Genomic DNA, 12,244 nt, shown 5'->3' with positions numbered 1-12,244 from the left:
TACCAACTATCACCAAGACAATGTTGGTAGCTATAGTACATACATTAACAAGGGTTCAGGAAAATCACTCTAATGTAATTTTTTACTGCTTCATACAGATAAAGAGATTTAGTCATGTCTTGTAATGGCATCAAAGAAACCATTCATTCAGTGATATTATATTCATCAACAATACCTCTAAAGAAAACGGCAAGTTCAGCCATATATGTAGCATCAGTGTTTTCACCTATCACCAAAGTTCAGAATTCAAAATTGGCAGTTTTACTTGCCAAATTTTTATAGATGCTCCTATTTCTTCAATCTGCTTGACTGCATCTGGTGAGTCAAACTGATTTTAGAAAAATCTGATTTTTATTTTTCAGGGCACAATATATCTGCCATGCTTTCCTAATGTTGCTCAATAAACTCACCACCAGTAAGATTTTCATTGTTTGAATTTGGTAGCAGATTTCTGCAGATAATGTCTTTCCAAATTGTAATCTTTGAAAACTGACAGTTTCCTTACAAATTAAGCATAGTGTCATCCTATTTGTCTTGACAAAAAAATACTCATCTGTCCATAGTTTGTTGAACACTCTTCCTTCATTCAAAATTTTTCTTTTACTGTGTTTTGTTTTCTTCTGAGATGCAATGAGGCAGGCTGAGATAAAAGCACTGGAAATCACTGTGTTTTTCCCAGCAAGCAGCACAAGCACTTGCCATGCATAACACACACATGGCTTGAGGCAGCTGACTGCATGTGGTGGGAGCAAGAGGCAGATTCAGCCCTCTGTGCTCTCCATGTCTTGGTTCCAATCCCAACAGGGCTGACCATACATCAGTGGTTTGACTGTTTCCAAGAGATGGGTGGGCACTTGGGACAGCCTGCAATGATGGAGCATGGTCTCTGCATTGTGAGCTGTGCCAGGCCGCATGCAACCTGCAGGTTGGATATGCCAAGACTAGTCAGATAAAATTCAATATATTGTGTATGGAAAAGCAACTCAAAGAATAGCCTGTAAAAACTTCAAACAGCAGCACTGAATTGATCAGCAGCTGCAGGTCACTGGAAATCTGGTAATATTCTACCTCAGTTGTTACATTGCCTTTTCTACAGTTGTAAGATGTTCTTAAGCAGCTGCATGCAGCTAGGCTTTCAACCTACAGATTGCCATCTGTAGTTATGAGAAAATTATTTGCAAGGATTACCTAGAGGTAGCTAAGAAAACTCACTGTCAATAGCATTACAATTTATTTTACATAGATTTTTATTTTCTCTGGAAAACTTAGAGGAGATCTGAGGATCAAAACTGCTTAACCAAAGAATACAGATGAAAGTTCAGGCTTCTGTAGATCTTTTCTTCATCTCACAAGCTTTAGGTTTTACTGGGGAACAGTACCCACCAGTTTCTGGCCAGTGTTCTGTTGCAACAGCAAACAGCAAAAAGAAAATGAACAGTGCAGTGGAACATCTAGAAGTCAAGCTGTGATTTGGCAACTCTTTTGTAAAAATCTTTTTAGGTAGAAATGTCTGTAAATAGTAAGGGTTCAATCTGAGATGAGTAGGCTCTCCAAAGCCCTGCTCTGCAGCTTATTAAAAAGGCTGGGACAACATAAGAGTATGTTTCTCAGATCAAACTGTTATTATCATCAGGTGCAAAGCAGATAAATATAACATGCTTTAGCTACAAAAAACGGAATACTAAGGACAATCATGACCTATCCAAACCTTATCTTACTTTTGAGTGTATTCCTCCCGTAACAATTTGCAATTGCAACATTTCACATTTCTGCCTCTAGCTGTGAGTAAAATAAAATATGCATGTTAGATACCAATATTTCAAGTTTATATAAACAGTGAACAGAATCATAATACACAGAATCATATAATTATCAAGGTTGGAAAAGACCTCTAAGATGATCCAGTTCAAGCATCCACCTATCACCAGTATTTCCCACTAACCCATGTCCCTCAGTACAACATCCAAAACCCTCTTGAACACCTCCAGGAACAGTGATTCCACCACCTCCCTGGGCAGCTCACAGCTTATAGCACACAGCCACTCTTTCAAAGATTTTCCTAATGTACAACCTGCACCCCCCGGCACAACTTCAGGCTGTTCATCTAGTCAATACAGAGCCAAAGAACCTGGTCCCAAAGCAGACAGCCATCAAACAAGTAAAATGCCCCAATGACATTGAATAGTGTTTGTACTACAAAGCAGCAATACTACTATCACCGGCAAAAGCTAAAAATAATTTTGTTCTTATAAAACTTCAGTAATAAAGACTTCAGTAATAAATATTTTTAATGCAGATAACGTTTGATTCTGGCTTCATCAGCTTTTCTACTCAATGTCTTAAAATGTGTTCCCTCAAGCCCAGTAGATGGAGCACAAGGCCCCACCAGATCCTAAGTACTTCCATGTTTGTCTCCATTTTTCTCAAAAAGATTGCAGAGGAGCACAGAACTTCACCAGGAAGGTAGAAATGTTTCTGTAATTAAGACTAAATCTAGGCTGTCTTACTGTGATAGCCAGTGAAGGAGGCTTTGGGGCATTGTGCACTCTTTTTTTAAAGAAAACAGATTTCTAGTATTTTTCATTTTTAGTTCTTACATAGACTTCTATTCTGCTTATACATTAAATTTTTGCAAATGCACACACACTTCTCTGGCCTGAAAATCAATGATTGCTTGAGGTTGGAACCAGCCTCTGGAGGTCACTTGGTTCAACCTCTCTGCTCAAGCTGGGAGATCCAGAGCAGGGTGCCCAGGCCCATGTTCAGGTTGCTGTTGAAGATTTCCAAGGAAGAGACTACAACCTCACTGGACAACTTGTACCAATGCTCTGTTACCTGCACAATAAAGAAGCACTTCCTGACGTTCAAAGGGAACCTAATGTTCCTGTCTGTGGCCCTGGCACTAGGCACCACTGTAAAATACCCAGTTCCATTTTCTGTGCACCCTGGCCTTCACGTATTCATATATGCTAATAAGGTCCCAACTGAACCTTCTCTAAGAGAAGCTCCTTAAGCCCTTCCCTATAGGTGTGGAATCCCTTCATCATCTTCATGGCCCTTCACTGGACACTCGTGAGCATGCCCAAGCCTCTCTTGTATGGCAAAGCCCAGAATTGCACACAGTACTCCAGGTACAGTCTCACCAATGCTGACAGAAGCTAAATGTTGCTCAGATAATTATTTAGTAGGAGTTTTCCAAAATGATCACAGTAGAAACACAGATAGAAATAGCTGTTGGTTTAAATATAGCACACTGCAACATCCAAAGGAAATAAGAACACAGGTAAGTATATTTAAATCATTATCTTTTATAATAGCAACTGCTCTGGCAATGGCAAGAGCACAGTCAGTCCAGAAGTCACAGCGTTTTTCTAAAAATGAAACTGCATGCCAGGGTCCAAACAATTGCACTATAGCCTTCCACTCATATCTCTGCCTGTCTCCTCTTCAGGGCAGGGAATCATAGCACTACTACCAGTGTGTTTCCTGCTGAAGAAAGGACAACATAAAGCAACCACACTGTTACCAAAATAATAACAGTTTTGATGCAGTCTGTCATGTGACATGACTACTCTGCCTACATTTCCGGGGAGGACTTTAAAGAATTGTGTTAATTGTATTTGTGGCTTTTCAAAGTGATTTTAGTTGAACGTGAAAAAGCAATGAGTAAAAAACAACAAATGGCAAGCAGTGAGGAAAAAAACAAACAAACAACAACAACAAAAACAACTGCCAGAGTATATCTACAGAGTTGCTTACCATCTGCTTTAGCTGCCTGTCTACATACAGAGCTTACTTAACAATTTGAGTATTGACTTATTGATTAGCTTGGTAAGAAGCCACCCCATGCTGTGTCAAACTTCTTGATCTCCAAGTCACTGAAGGCTCTGCCTGCCTATAATTACGTTTACTTAGAAAAACAACATACAGACTGAACAAATATCGCTGATGAGAAAAATCTTAAAAATGAGAATACATTCATCACAAACACAAAGAATATAAGGCTATGACCTTTGTGTGTACTCTGTAGAACTCTCCTCTATTTTTGTTTTTCTGCTCCCAACTAAGAGTGTCTGTTCTCACGTGCACATCCAGAAACAAACATTTGGCAAACTCATGGCCTGTATGCTGCTGATGGATAGCGGTAAGTGATACTGTAGAAATATTCTGAAATACTCCGGCAGAGTACTGTTAAATGCCAGCATTTTTAGCAGTTTCTGAAAGTAAGCATATCAGTAATCTTCATATAACCATTTTGTTTGATTGTAAATAATCTTACCAAAGGAAAATATTTTAGACATTACCATAGTTGCTTGGAATTAGTCCAGTTCTCCCTTTGCAAGTTCCTTTCCACCAATTTGTATCACTCTGGAGAGAAAGGAGAGAAGAGTTTAAAAGGGATATACTGCATCTCAGAAGGATTTAGACATATGTGTATGGGATGTATCAGGACTCACCATGTCTGAGATGTAAATGATATCACCTTCTTCAAAGTATAGTTCATCTGGCTTAAAGAAAAGAAAATAAAAAAGGTAAATAGAAATACAAATATGTGTACTTAGATAGAATAAGCACCTGTAAAAAGTAGAATATATTGAGCATTTCTTTCAAAATATTAACATCTCTAACTCTGTAGAAACCGGATAACTGCCTAACAGTATGTAATTTGACTTAATACTGTAGTTTGACTTGCCTGCTAACTTTTCATATCTTTGATCTCCTTGAATGCTAAAGACAGACTGTAGCCTTTCCAATTGAACCCTGTGCAACAAAAGCAGTGAAATATATCCTATGTTTGTTAACTTCTTCTCTTTTCTTGGCTGGTCCCAGATTATCAACACTCTCTCAGTTCTCAATTACCCTTGTTACCTTTAGAAGAAAAGTCATATTTAAGAATGAGTATCCATCAACAGACTTCTTCACTGAAAAAGCAGTACAGCAAATCTGATAGTTCAACCTTGTCACAATTAAGTAAGTGTTATTATGGATAAGTTTAAAAATTAGTCTTCACAATCTCTAAAATCTAAATATACTTACCGTTCTGGGCTCAAATGTATATAGGGCCCTGAATACTTTAACCTGTCCTGGAAAATAAATAAATAAATAAATAAATAAATAAATAAATAAATAAATATGATTAACATTGTCTAAACACATTGCACCCATGTACAGAACCCATATACAAATAAATTCCTTAACTCTTAAAACTGCTTGCTGAATGAGTCTGTGGCATACCCATAGCAATGGAAGTGATGATGAAAGTAGTCAAACAAGAAGCATAGGTTATGAAGGACGTGTATCAACTGATCAAACAAGTGTATGTTGCCTATCCTGTACATCATACACTGCCTTCATGGCTCACCACCTTAGTCATTGTAAGCACTGCCACTGAATTCTGATACAAAGTGTTGTTTCAATCATATGCAACAACATAAGCTATACATATTTTTCTTAATAGCATCTTAAACACTTCAGAATTAAGAAAAAAAATAAAGAAACAAAACAATGTCTGATGTCTGCCATACATTCCCATACTTGTTTGTAATTGTTATTAATCAGGAAAATAATGTAATGACACAGCAATCACTGAAGGACTTGAAGAAAAATGACAAATGGTCAGCAAGTCCTATTTATATCAGGTACAGCAGATATGATATTCTGTTTAGATGCATAAAATAGACTATAGTGTTTACAATACCTCTAAGTAGGCAATGTTTATTTCAAACAGGGCAACAGCATCCAGGCCCAGAAAAAAAGGATAGAAATTTAATTTCATTAATTACAAAAGACGCATCCCTATAAACATTTAAAATATTCAGTATAGGTCTAAATCAAGATTACAAAGCAGAAGATGAACAGGAGAAGAAACATGTACACTATATAATATTATTAACTGAACTCCTTAACTCTGAGTTTTATTTGCTTTGAAATATCTGCAGTCTGAACTCTGTAGGTTTCTTTCTGAATATCACAATGATGCAAGTAAACCACACTGTAATTGAGGTTCTTGAGCTGTATTTTTACATGTTGTATGGGTTAACTTGTAATCAAAGCAGTTGTTATTTTTGAATAAAAAGATTTCAGTTTGACTTTACTGGTGCACTTTCACACAGCAGCTATGTAAAGGGTTCAATACTTAACAGGCGTATGCCCTGGAAACTAAATGCCTGCACTATGGCAGCAGCTAAAAGCATGAAACCTTTTTTATTCATTACCTATATGAAAATGACCAAGAGAACAAACAAACAAACCAGGCAGTAATATGTCACACTCTAAGAGCTTTAGAAGCATCCACATTGTGGCTGGAATTCAATTAAAAACAAAAACAAATAACAACAACAACAACAACAACAAGACAGACAAAGAAGAAGAGATGACAAACCAGGATGTGTGGCATTAAGGGATGGATGGTACATGATACTGTTCCTTCTCCTAGGCTTTCTTATAAATGTGACAGCACAATTTGATAGAACTGCATACTAAATCCTTTGATGATTTCAATCATCATCCACCAATTTTCAAGGTTTTCTTTAAGTAAAAGGAGAAACTGGAGACTAAAAGGGAAGATAAAAAACATTAAAAGGGGAAATGAGAAGATGGCAGAAGACAAGGAAAAGCAAGAAATTTAGATTTGTGTGTACAGTATACAATTCTGGTAATATCATACTGCATCTGTAACAGTTTTAGAAAACTAGAAAAGAAGAAATGAAATGCAAATAAAAGTACTGTTGAAACATTGTTTAAACTGAAGACAATTTGCTTTATGTGTGTGCACTATAATTTACAACAGAAATAAGAGCTACTTCCCCAAATGTCAAGACGTAACATCACAGCACAACATATTCTAAAACACTTCTCTCTGTATCCGTATCTACAAAACCGCAAGTCTGGTTAACTTTAATTTTACAGAACTTCTGGAAATGAAGCACTACTAATTTCTGGCACTTTCAAATTATCTTTTAAATATTTACTGATAAATAGATACTAAAACCTGCTTACGGAGGTGAATTTAAGAGCTAAGAACAATAGGACTTACTACTTCACAGAAATTATTTTTAATGCCAAAATAAATAAATAAATAAAATCAGCCTGCAATATATAAAACGGCAAAATATAAAGACTAAGAGGGAATATTAAACTAGTATCTCTGTTCTGGAAATAGACTTTTTTTATTAGACCTGTGAGTAACTGCATTCACTTGAATACAAGTACTTCCACTTAGCGATGCACATCCCCAGGCATGTGGTCAAAATTACAGCTTTCACTGGCTGGTGTCCTTTGGAATTAATAAGCTCACAGTCAGGAAGTGCCTGAGGACTTACTGAGCTCCTCTTTCCACCATTCATCACTTTGTGAGATTCCTGTAGGACAGAGAACTAAAGTAAAAGCAGTGGCCTGAACTTTGCAAAGCTAATAGACAGTACTTCCCAACCATGTATTTTTAAGACTAAATAACTAAAACAAGGGGAAATGCGTATTTTTGATATTTCAAGACACTGGGCAAACAGTCATGACTTTACTTCAAGATAGATAATGACTATCCTTTCAAAAAATAAAATCAATCAAGGCATAGTGCAGCGATATGTCCCACAACAAATATTTTCCTAATGGCAGGGACAAATCTGAATAGTCCTTTTCAGTCCCATACTTCCACCACAAGTTTTTTTCCCTTCTCAAAGGATTTGCATTAAACATCTGCAGTGCAACTATCAGGCAAAAAAAAGATATTACACATATTACGCTGACATATAAGCAAGGCACAGGAACTCTCCATTCCACAATTTACCAAACTCTCACTCAGCAATGCAGCGAGGTGAGTTGTCCTAAAACCGTCTGAATTCTGTAGGACAACTTCTTCTATAAAATACTCTAATTAGGAAAGGAAACATGCAACTCAGATTTATCATAGAGCCTTCTCTTGGGTAAAACTGATTTGTCAGCACAATGAATAGCAAATTAAATCCACGAAAATAAAGAAATGGAGTGACTAAATAGTAACAACAGTTTTAAAAAAATGCAGCTTCTGATATGTACTGATCGCTGTCAGGATTCACAATGCAAAATTTAAAAAAAGTTTTCTTAACAATCAGAAACATTTTGTTTCCTCCTATCAGTTTGATGTTTATTTTTAATTAATTGCAGCATAACAAAAGGTTGTTTTCAAAGATGTGCTATGTGTCTCTGCACAGAGGATTTAATTGCTCAGTGATGGATTTTTCCTCCCACATCCCTTCTGTTCTTTTATCTCAGCTTTTTACACCATCATAAGATGCTGCCATTAAAATTTCCTCTTCTACAAACCATTTTCTACTCTCTTCTTACTTGCTTTCATCTGTGAAAGAAAGAAGGCTGACTCTTTTGTAGCATTATTTATTTAGACATTTGTATGCCAGTTCCAGGGCCAATGTCAATTTCAGAATGTCCTCCTGGAACACAATTTTCTCTGAAGCAAGAGAGGCACCTTCTTTTTGCTAAGTGCATTGGCAAGAATTACACTCAGCATTAGTCTGAGACCCTACAAAAGAACTACGTAACCTGGCAACAGTATTTGAAAGGCAAAAAGTTTTGTCAAAAAGTAATATTGTGGTTAAACTACAGACCAGAATCTTTCGCTTGCATTTTGCATTAGTAAGGAAAGAAATGTCTTTGTCACAATAGGTGTATCTTCAGAAACATGCCATTTTCTTAGAACATTAAGGGCAGATGGAAACGTTTTCCTGACTTTTCAGGAACTGAAAAATAAAGTACTTTACACTCAGGCCTTCAAGGTCTAAAGGGAGGGAGTATGTTTTACAAGACTGCTGCTTTAAATTTGGAGTTTTGCTCATGGCACACAGGCAAAACAGAGTATGATACAGCATTTAAGTATTGTTTTAAGTGAGGCAGAAAAGTGAAGGTCTCACTGTTTGAAAAGCCACCTTCCACTTTTTAGCAGTACTTAGCAGTACTTAGAAAGAGGAAGTGCATATAGGCATGCAAATGGGAGAGCAGGAAGGGGGTTGTTTAGAGACATGCAGGAAAGAATCCAAAGAGCAGACCACTACCAGTGTAGATGTCAAACCCTATAACATCACAGGCTGCACCTGACAGCATATTTGTTCTTTCTGCTCCAGCATTCGTAGACAGAAAATCAGAATTCAGGATTATTCTCAGAGAAGATGCATTTGGGTGTATTCACTTTGCATTTGACATGAACAATTTCACAAGCGAATTCTGACTAGCACAGTATGATTCTGAAATCTACTTATTACTAGTTTAATTTTTGCAAATACAAAGAACACCTTCACTTGTAGGAGGCTTGTTGTGGCTTGCAGTAGATTGAATGATTAGGGACAGAAATACAAATTTAGCATTCACGTTTGTGCTGTTTAATAGTTCTGTTGATGTCTCCCACATACAAACTCACAACTGCAGCATAACTCCCCAAACTCATACACCCACTTCTCCCTAGCAAACAGAAACCTTTCTGTGATTACAGAAGGAGATGACCCAGGGTGACTGACTGCTGAGACCTTATGGATGCCATTCAGCATAGATCTTCCGCTCCTGTGAATAGCAACTGCCACAGCTTCTGCTTTACCTAAGTAATGTGAAAGAAACTTGACTGTGGTTAAAATTAAGTATTTATATCCAGAATTCTATTTTTAACTTAGAAAACTGCGAAGGCTGCAAAGGCAACAGACCTACTTTATGGTAGTGTCCTTTTATGTTACACACGCTGTGCTTTCTCCTTCCTCACTTCCTCTCAACTGGAATCATTTTAAACTGTAATTTCCTTCAAAGACTTGTCTTTCTCTGTAAAACTTAACTGTTGTGTAGACTTTAGCCCAAGATCAACAAACTTTATCTGGAGAACACAAAAGTAATAAAGAATTTTTTTTTAAGAAAAAATTAACATTTCCAGCTTCCTACGAGCTCTTATTGCACATTGTATAAGGCCCTAGCCAAAAATGCATAATCACCATCATTCAAGGAATCAACTAGCAGGAGTCAATGCAGCTTGTCAGGTTCAAAAGACTTAAGTAATTTTGATAATTAGAATTAACATAAGACACAGAATGTTTAGGAGGCTAATGACTCTAAAAAGAATAACATTGTTTGAGATATCAATAGAGCTTTTGAAGGATGGAGGGAAAATCCTACTCTTGCATAATGCTGATCTAGAAGAAAGCTTCAGTTATTTTCAGCTCTCACTTCACTCCTCTGTATCTCCACTAGCAAGTCTGAATACGAAAAAGAAAAGCTTTCAAACTAGTACAAAAAGCTCCAGCAGAAAAGCAAAGTGAGAAGCTTGTTTTAAAGGAAAGCCTCAGTACACTAGAAATTAAAAATTTCCCAATGCCATGAAAAACATTCACAGCTTCTTACTCAAGGCTAACCACAGGCCCCAGAATACAGGCTCAAGAGCTGACAAACACTATTAGATGATTGTCTAGAATCTACTGATGTCAAAGACTTTTCCTTCACAACTGAAACCCAACATACTGCCTATGCAGCCAGATTATTAGAATGAAAGAGCCTTCTATCAAATAAAAATCTCGCATGTACTGAAGAAAACCCCACTCATTGCTATACTTAATATTTTTCCCTTAGAACATCTTGTTTTGCACATTTCCAAAGCACTGTCTGGGCAGTCATATGTAATTGTAATCTTCAACAGCCCTGTGAGAAACGCACTCGCAGATTCAGAAATGAATATAACACTAAACACACTTTCTTGCCACCAACTCTATCTCCTTCCATCCCCACATAGTTAGCACGTTTTCTTCCTGAACATTTCTTAAAGGACTACAGCAGCCAGAGTCTTATTCTTTCTTCTATCTGCTTGAATTGTGACCATCAAGTCTTATTTTTTCTTTTATCTGCTTGAACTGTGGCAGGGCAAGTAGATTGCTGTTTTGTGACAAAGCCAGGATGGTTTACAGACTGGATACAAGATAACAGCCAGTGAAGAAAAAATAACACAGTTTGAGCAAATGAACCAAGAACACATTTCTCCACCTGCCCCCTAGAAGTTGGTAACAAACAGAGCATTATGCTACTCCAGTTTCAGCGCACGCAGGCTCCACGTTTATGTCCTTACGTCAGTATGCTTTAATATCTACAACCTTCACGAAATTCAATGATGCTGTTAAAAGCATAACTGATATTACAAAGGCAGTCAAAATATTTTGGAGGAAGCCAGAAGACAGCCTCTTCCTGAAAACCGCTTAGGAAAAAAAAATCTGCAATAGCATCTGTAAAGACTTTCCTTCTTCAAAAGTGAGGGACTCCGTAAAATGACTTTTGTGATCCCTGAGAGCAACTACCACGAAAGTCTTATTCTCTTCCTCTTTCTTCTTCAGCCATTTATCCCCATCCATTTCCTTTTGCTGTGTCAAGTGATCATGTGGTAAACCAGATCAGCAAGTCCATTAGAACATGAAAAACAACCTGAAGATGAGCAGAACCCCGCAGTGCCAGAGCACCAGCCCAGCCTGTTGTGCCACCGAACTGAAGGACAAAGTGACAGTGAGGGCACAAAGAGACTGTCTGTCTGTCAGCAGCCTGAGCTTTACCACAGCCTGCACCACCAAGCTGGGGATGCCCGGCATTAGACACAGAATGAGCCTGACTGATAACTCTGCAAGCCTGAACACTGAAAATCCTAGAACTCCGTATGATTCTTATGCTAAGCCTAACCAATCATTTTGCAAATCGGAGACTGAGTAACCGCTTGACTGGAAGAAATTCTTCCTGCGTATCTGGCTGCTAAAAGCAGCACCACACCCTTCTCATCTCCCGGAAGCCCACACAGCTCTTCACGCACCTTCCCGGAGGCAACCGCGTTACCGGGGCTCTTATCGCTGCCTTTTTGCTATTTTAGGTCAACTCCGAAAGATGCTCAGCGGGTGAAAACCGGAGCAAACTGCTACATGGAAGAAGTTCTGAGGCTTTAACAGAACAGCAGAAGGTGGGGGATGACGGACTGAGTGCTCCTAAACCCGGTCAGCAGTGTTTTTTTTATAAAACCCTGCGATTCGCTATGAGTTTTGAGAAACGAAGTTCCGCGCGGTGTGCCCGAGGATACACCCGCAGCGCTCGGGCGGCGCCGACGTTAATGGCGGCGGGGCGGGGAGAGGCGGGGACCGCCGGTCCTGACAGCCCGAGCCCAGCTCCCCCGCTGTCCACGTGTCAGCCGGCACCGGGTCGTCCCGCGCCCACAGCAGCCCCGCTCTGACAGTGAGAAGTCGGGGGAGAGGGG

General features: G+C 38.4%; 1 protein-coding gene across 4 annotated transcripts; it reads right to left on the bottom strand.

Annotated features, from left to right (window-relative positions):
- LOC104915078 (osteoclast-stimulating factor 1-like) lies at positions 1-12,112 on the bottom strand. 4 transcript variants are annotated; one of them, XM_019610514.2, is made up of 5 exons: positions 6,383-7,489; positions 5,038-5,084; positions 4,458-4,508; positions 4,305-4,368; positions 1-1,779 (listed from the first exon to the last, which is right to left on the bottom strand). In XM_019610514.2, the coding sequence occupies exons 1-5, from the start codon at positions 6,414-6,416 to the stop codon at positions 1,715-1,717; spliced, it is 261 nt and encodes an 86-aa protein (XP_019466059.1). In that variant the 5' UTR covers positions 6,417-7,489; the 3' UTR covers positions 1-1,714. The 4 variants fall into 4 exon arrangements, 2 of the variants coding, with proteins under 2 accessions (XP_019466059.1, XP_019466060.1); XR_002109928.2 differs by lacking the exons at positions 1-1,779; positions 6,383-7,489 and adding exons at positions 1,956-3,489; positions 11,810-12,112; XR_002109926.2 differs by lacking the exon at positions 1-1,779 and adding an exon at positions 1,956-3,486 and having other exon boundaries at positions 6,383-7,041.
- Positions 12,113-12,244: the final 132 nt, after the last annotated feature.

Source organism: Meleagris gallopavo, chromosome Z, assembly GCF_000146605.3.
Source record: "Meleagris gallopavo isolate NT-WF06-2002-E0010 breed Aviagen turkey brand Nicholas breeding stock chromosome Z, Turkey_5.1, whole genome shotgun sequence".
Lineage (NCBI taxonomy): Eukaryota > Metazoa > Chordata > Aves > Galliformes > Phasianidae > Meleagris > Meleagris gallopavo.
The sequence above is the reverse complement of the archived record's forward strand: the minus strand, read 5'-3'. Positions and strand labels throughout refer to the sequence as shown.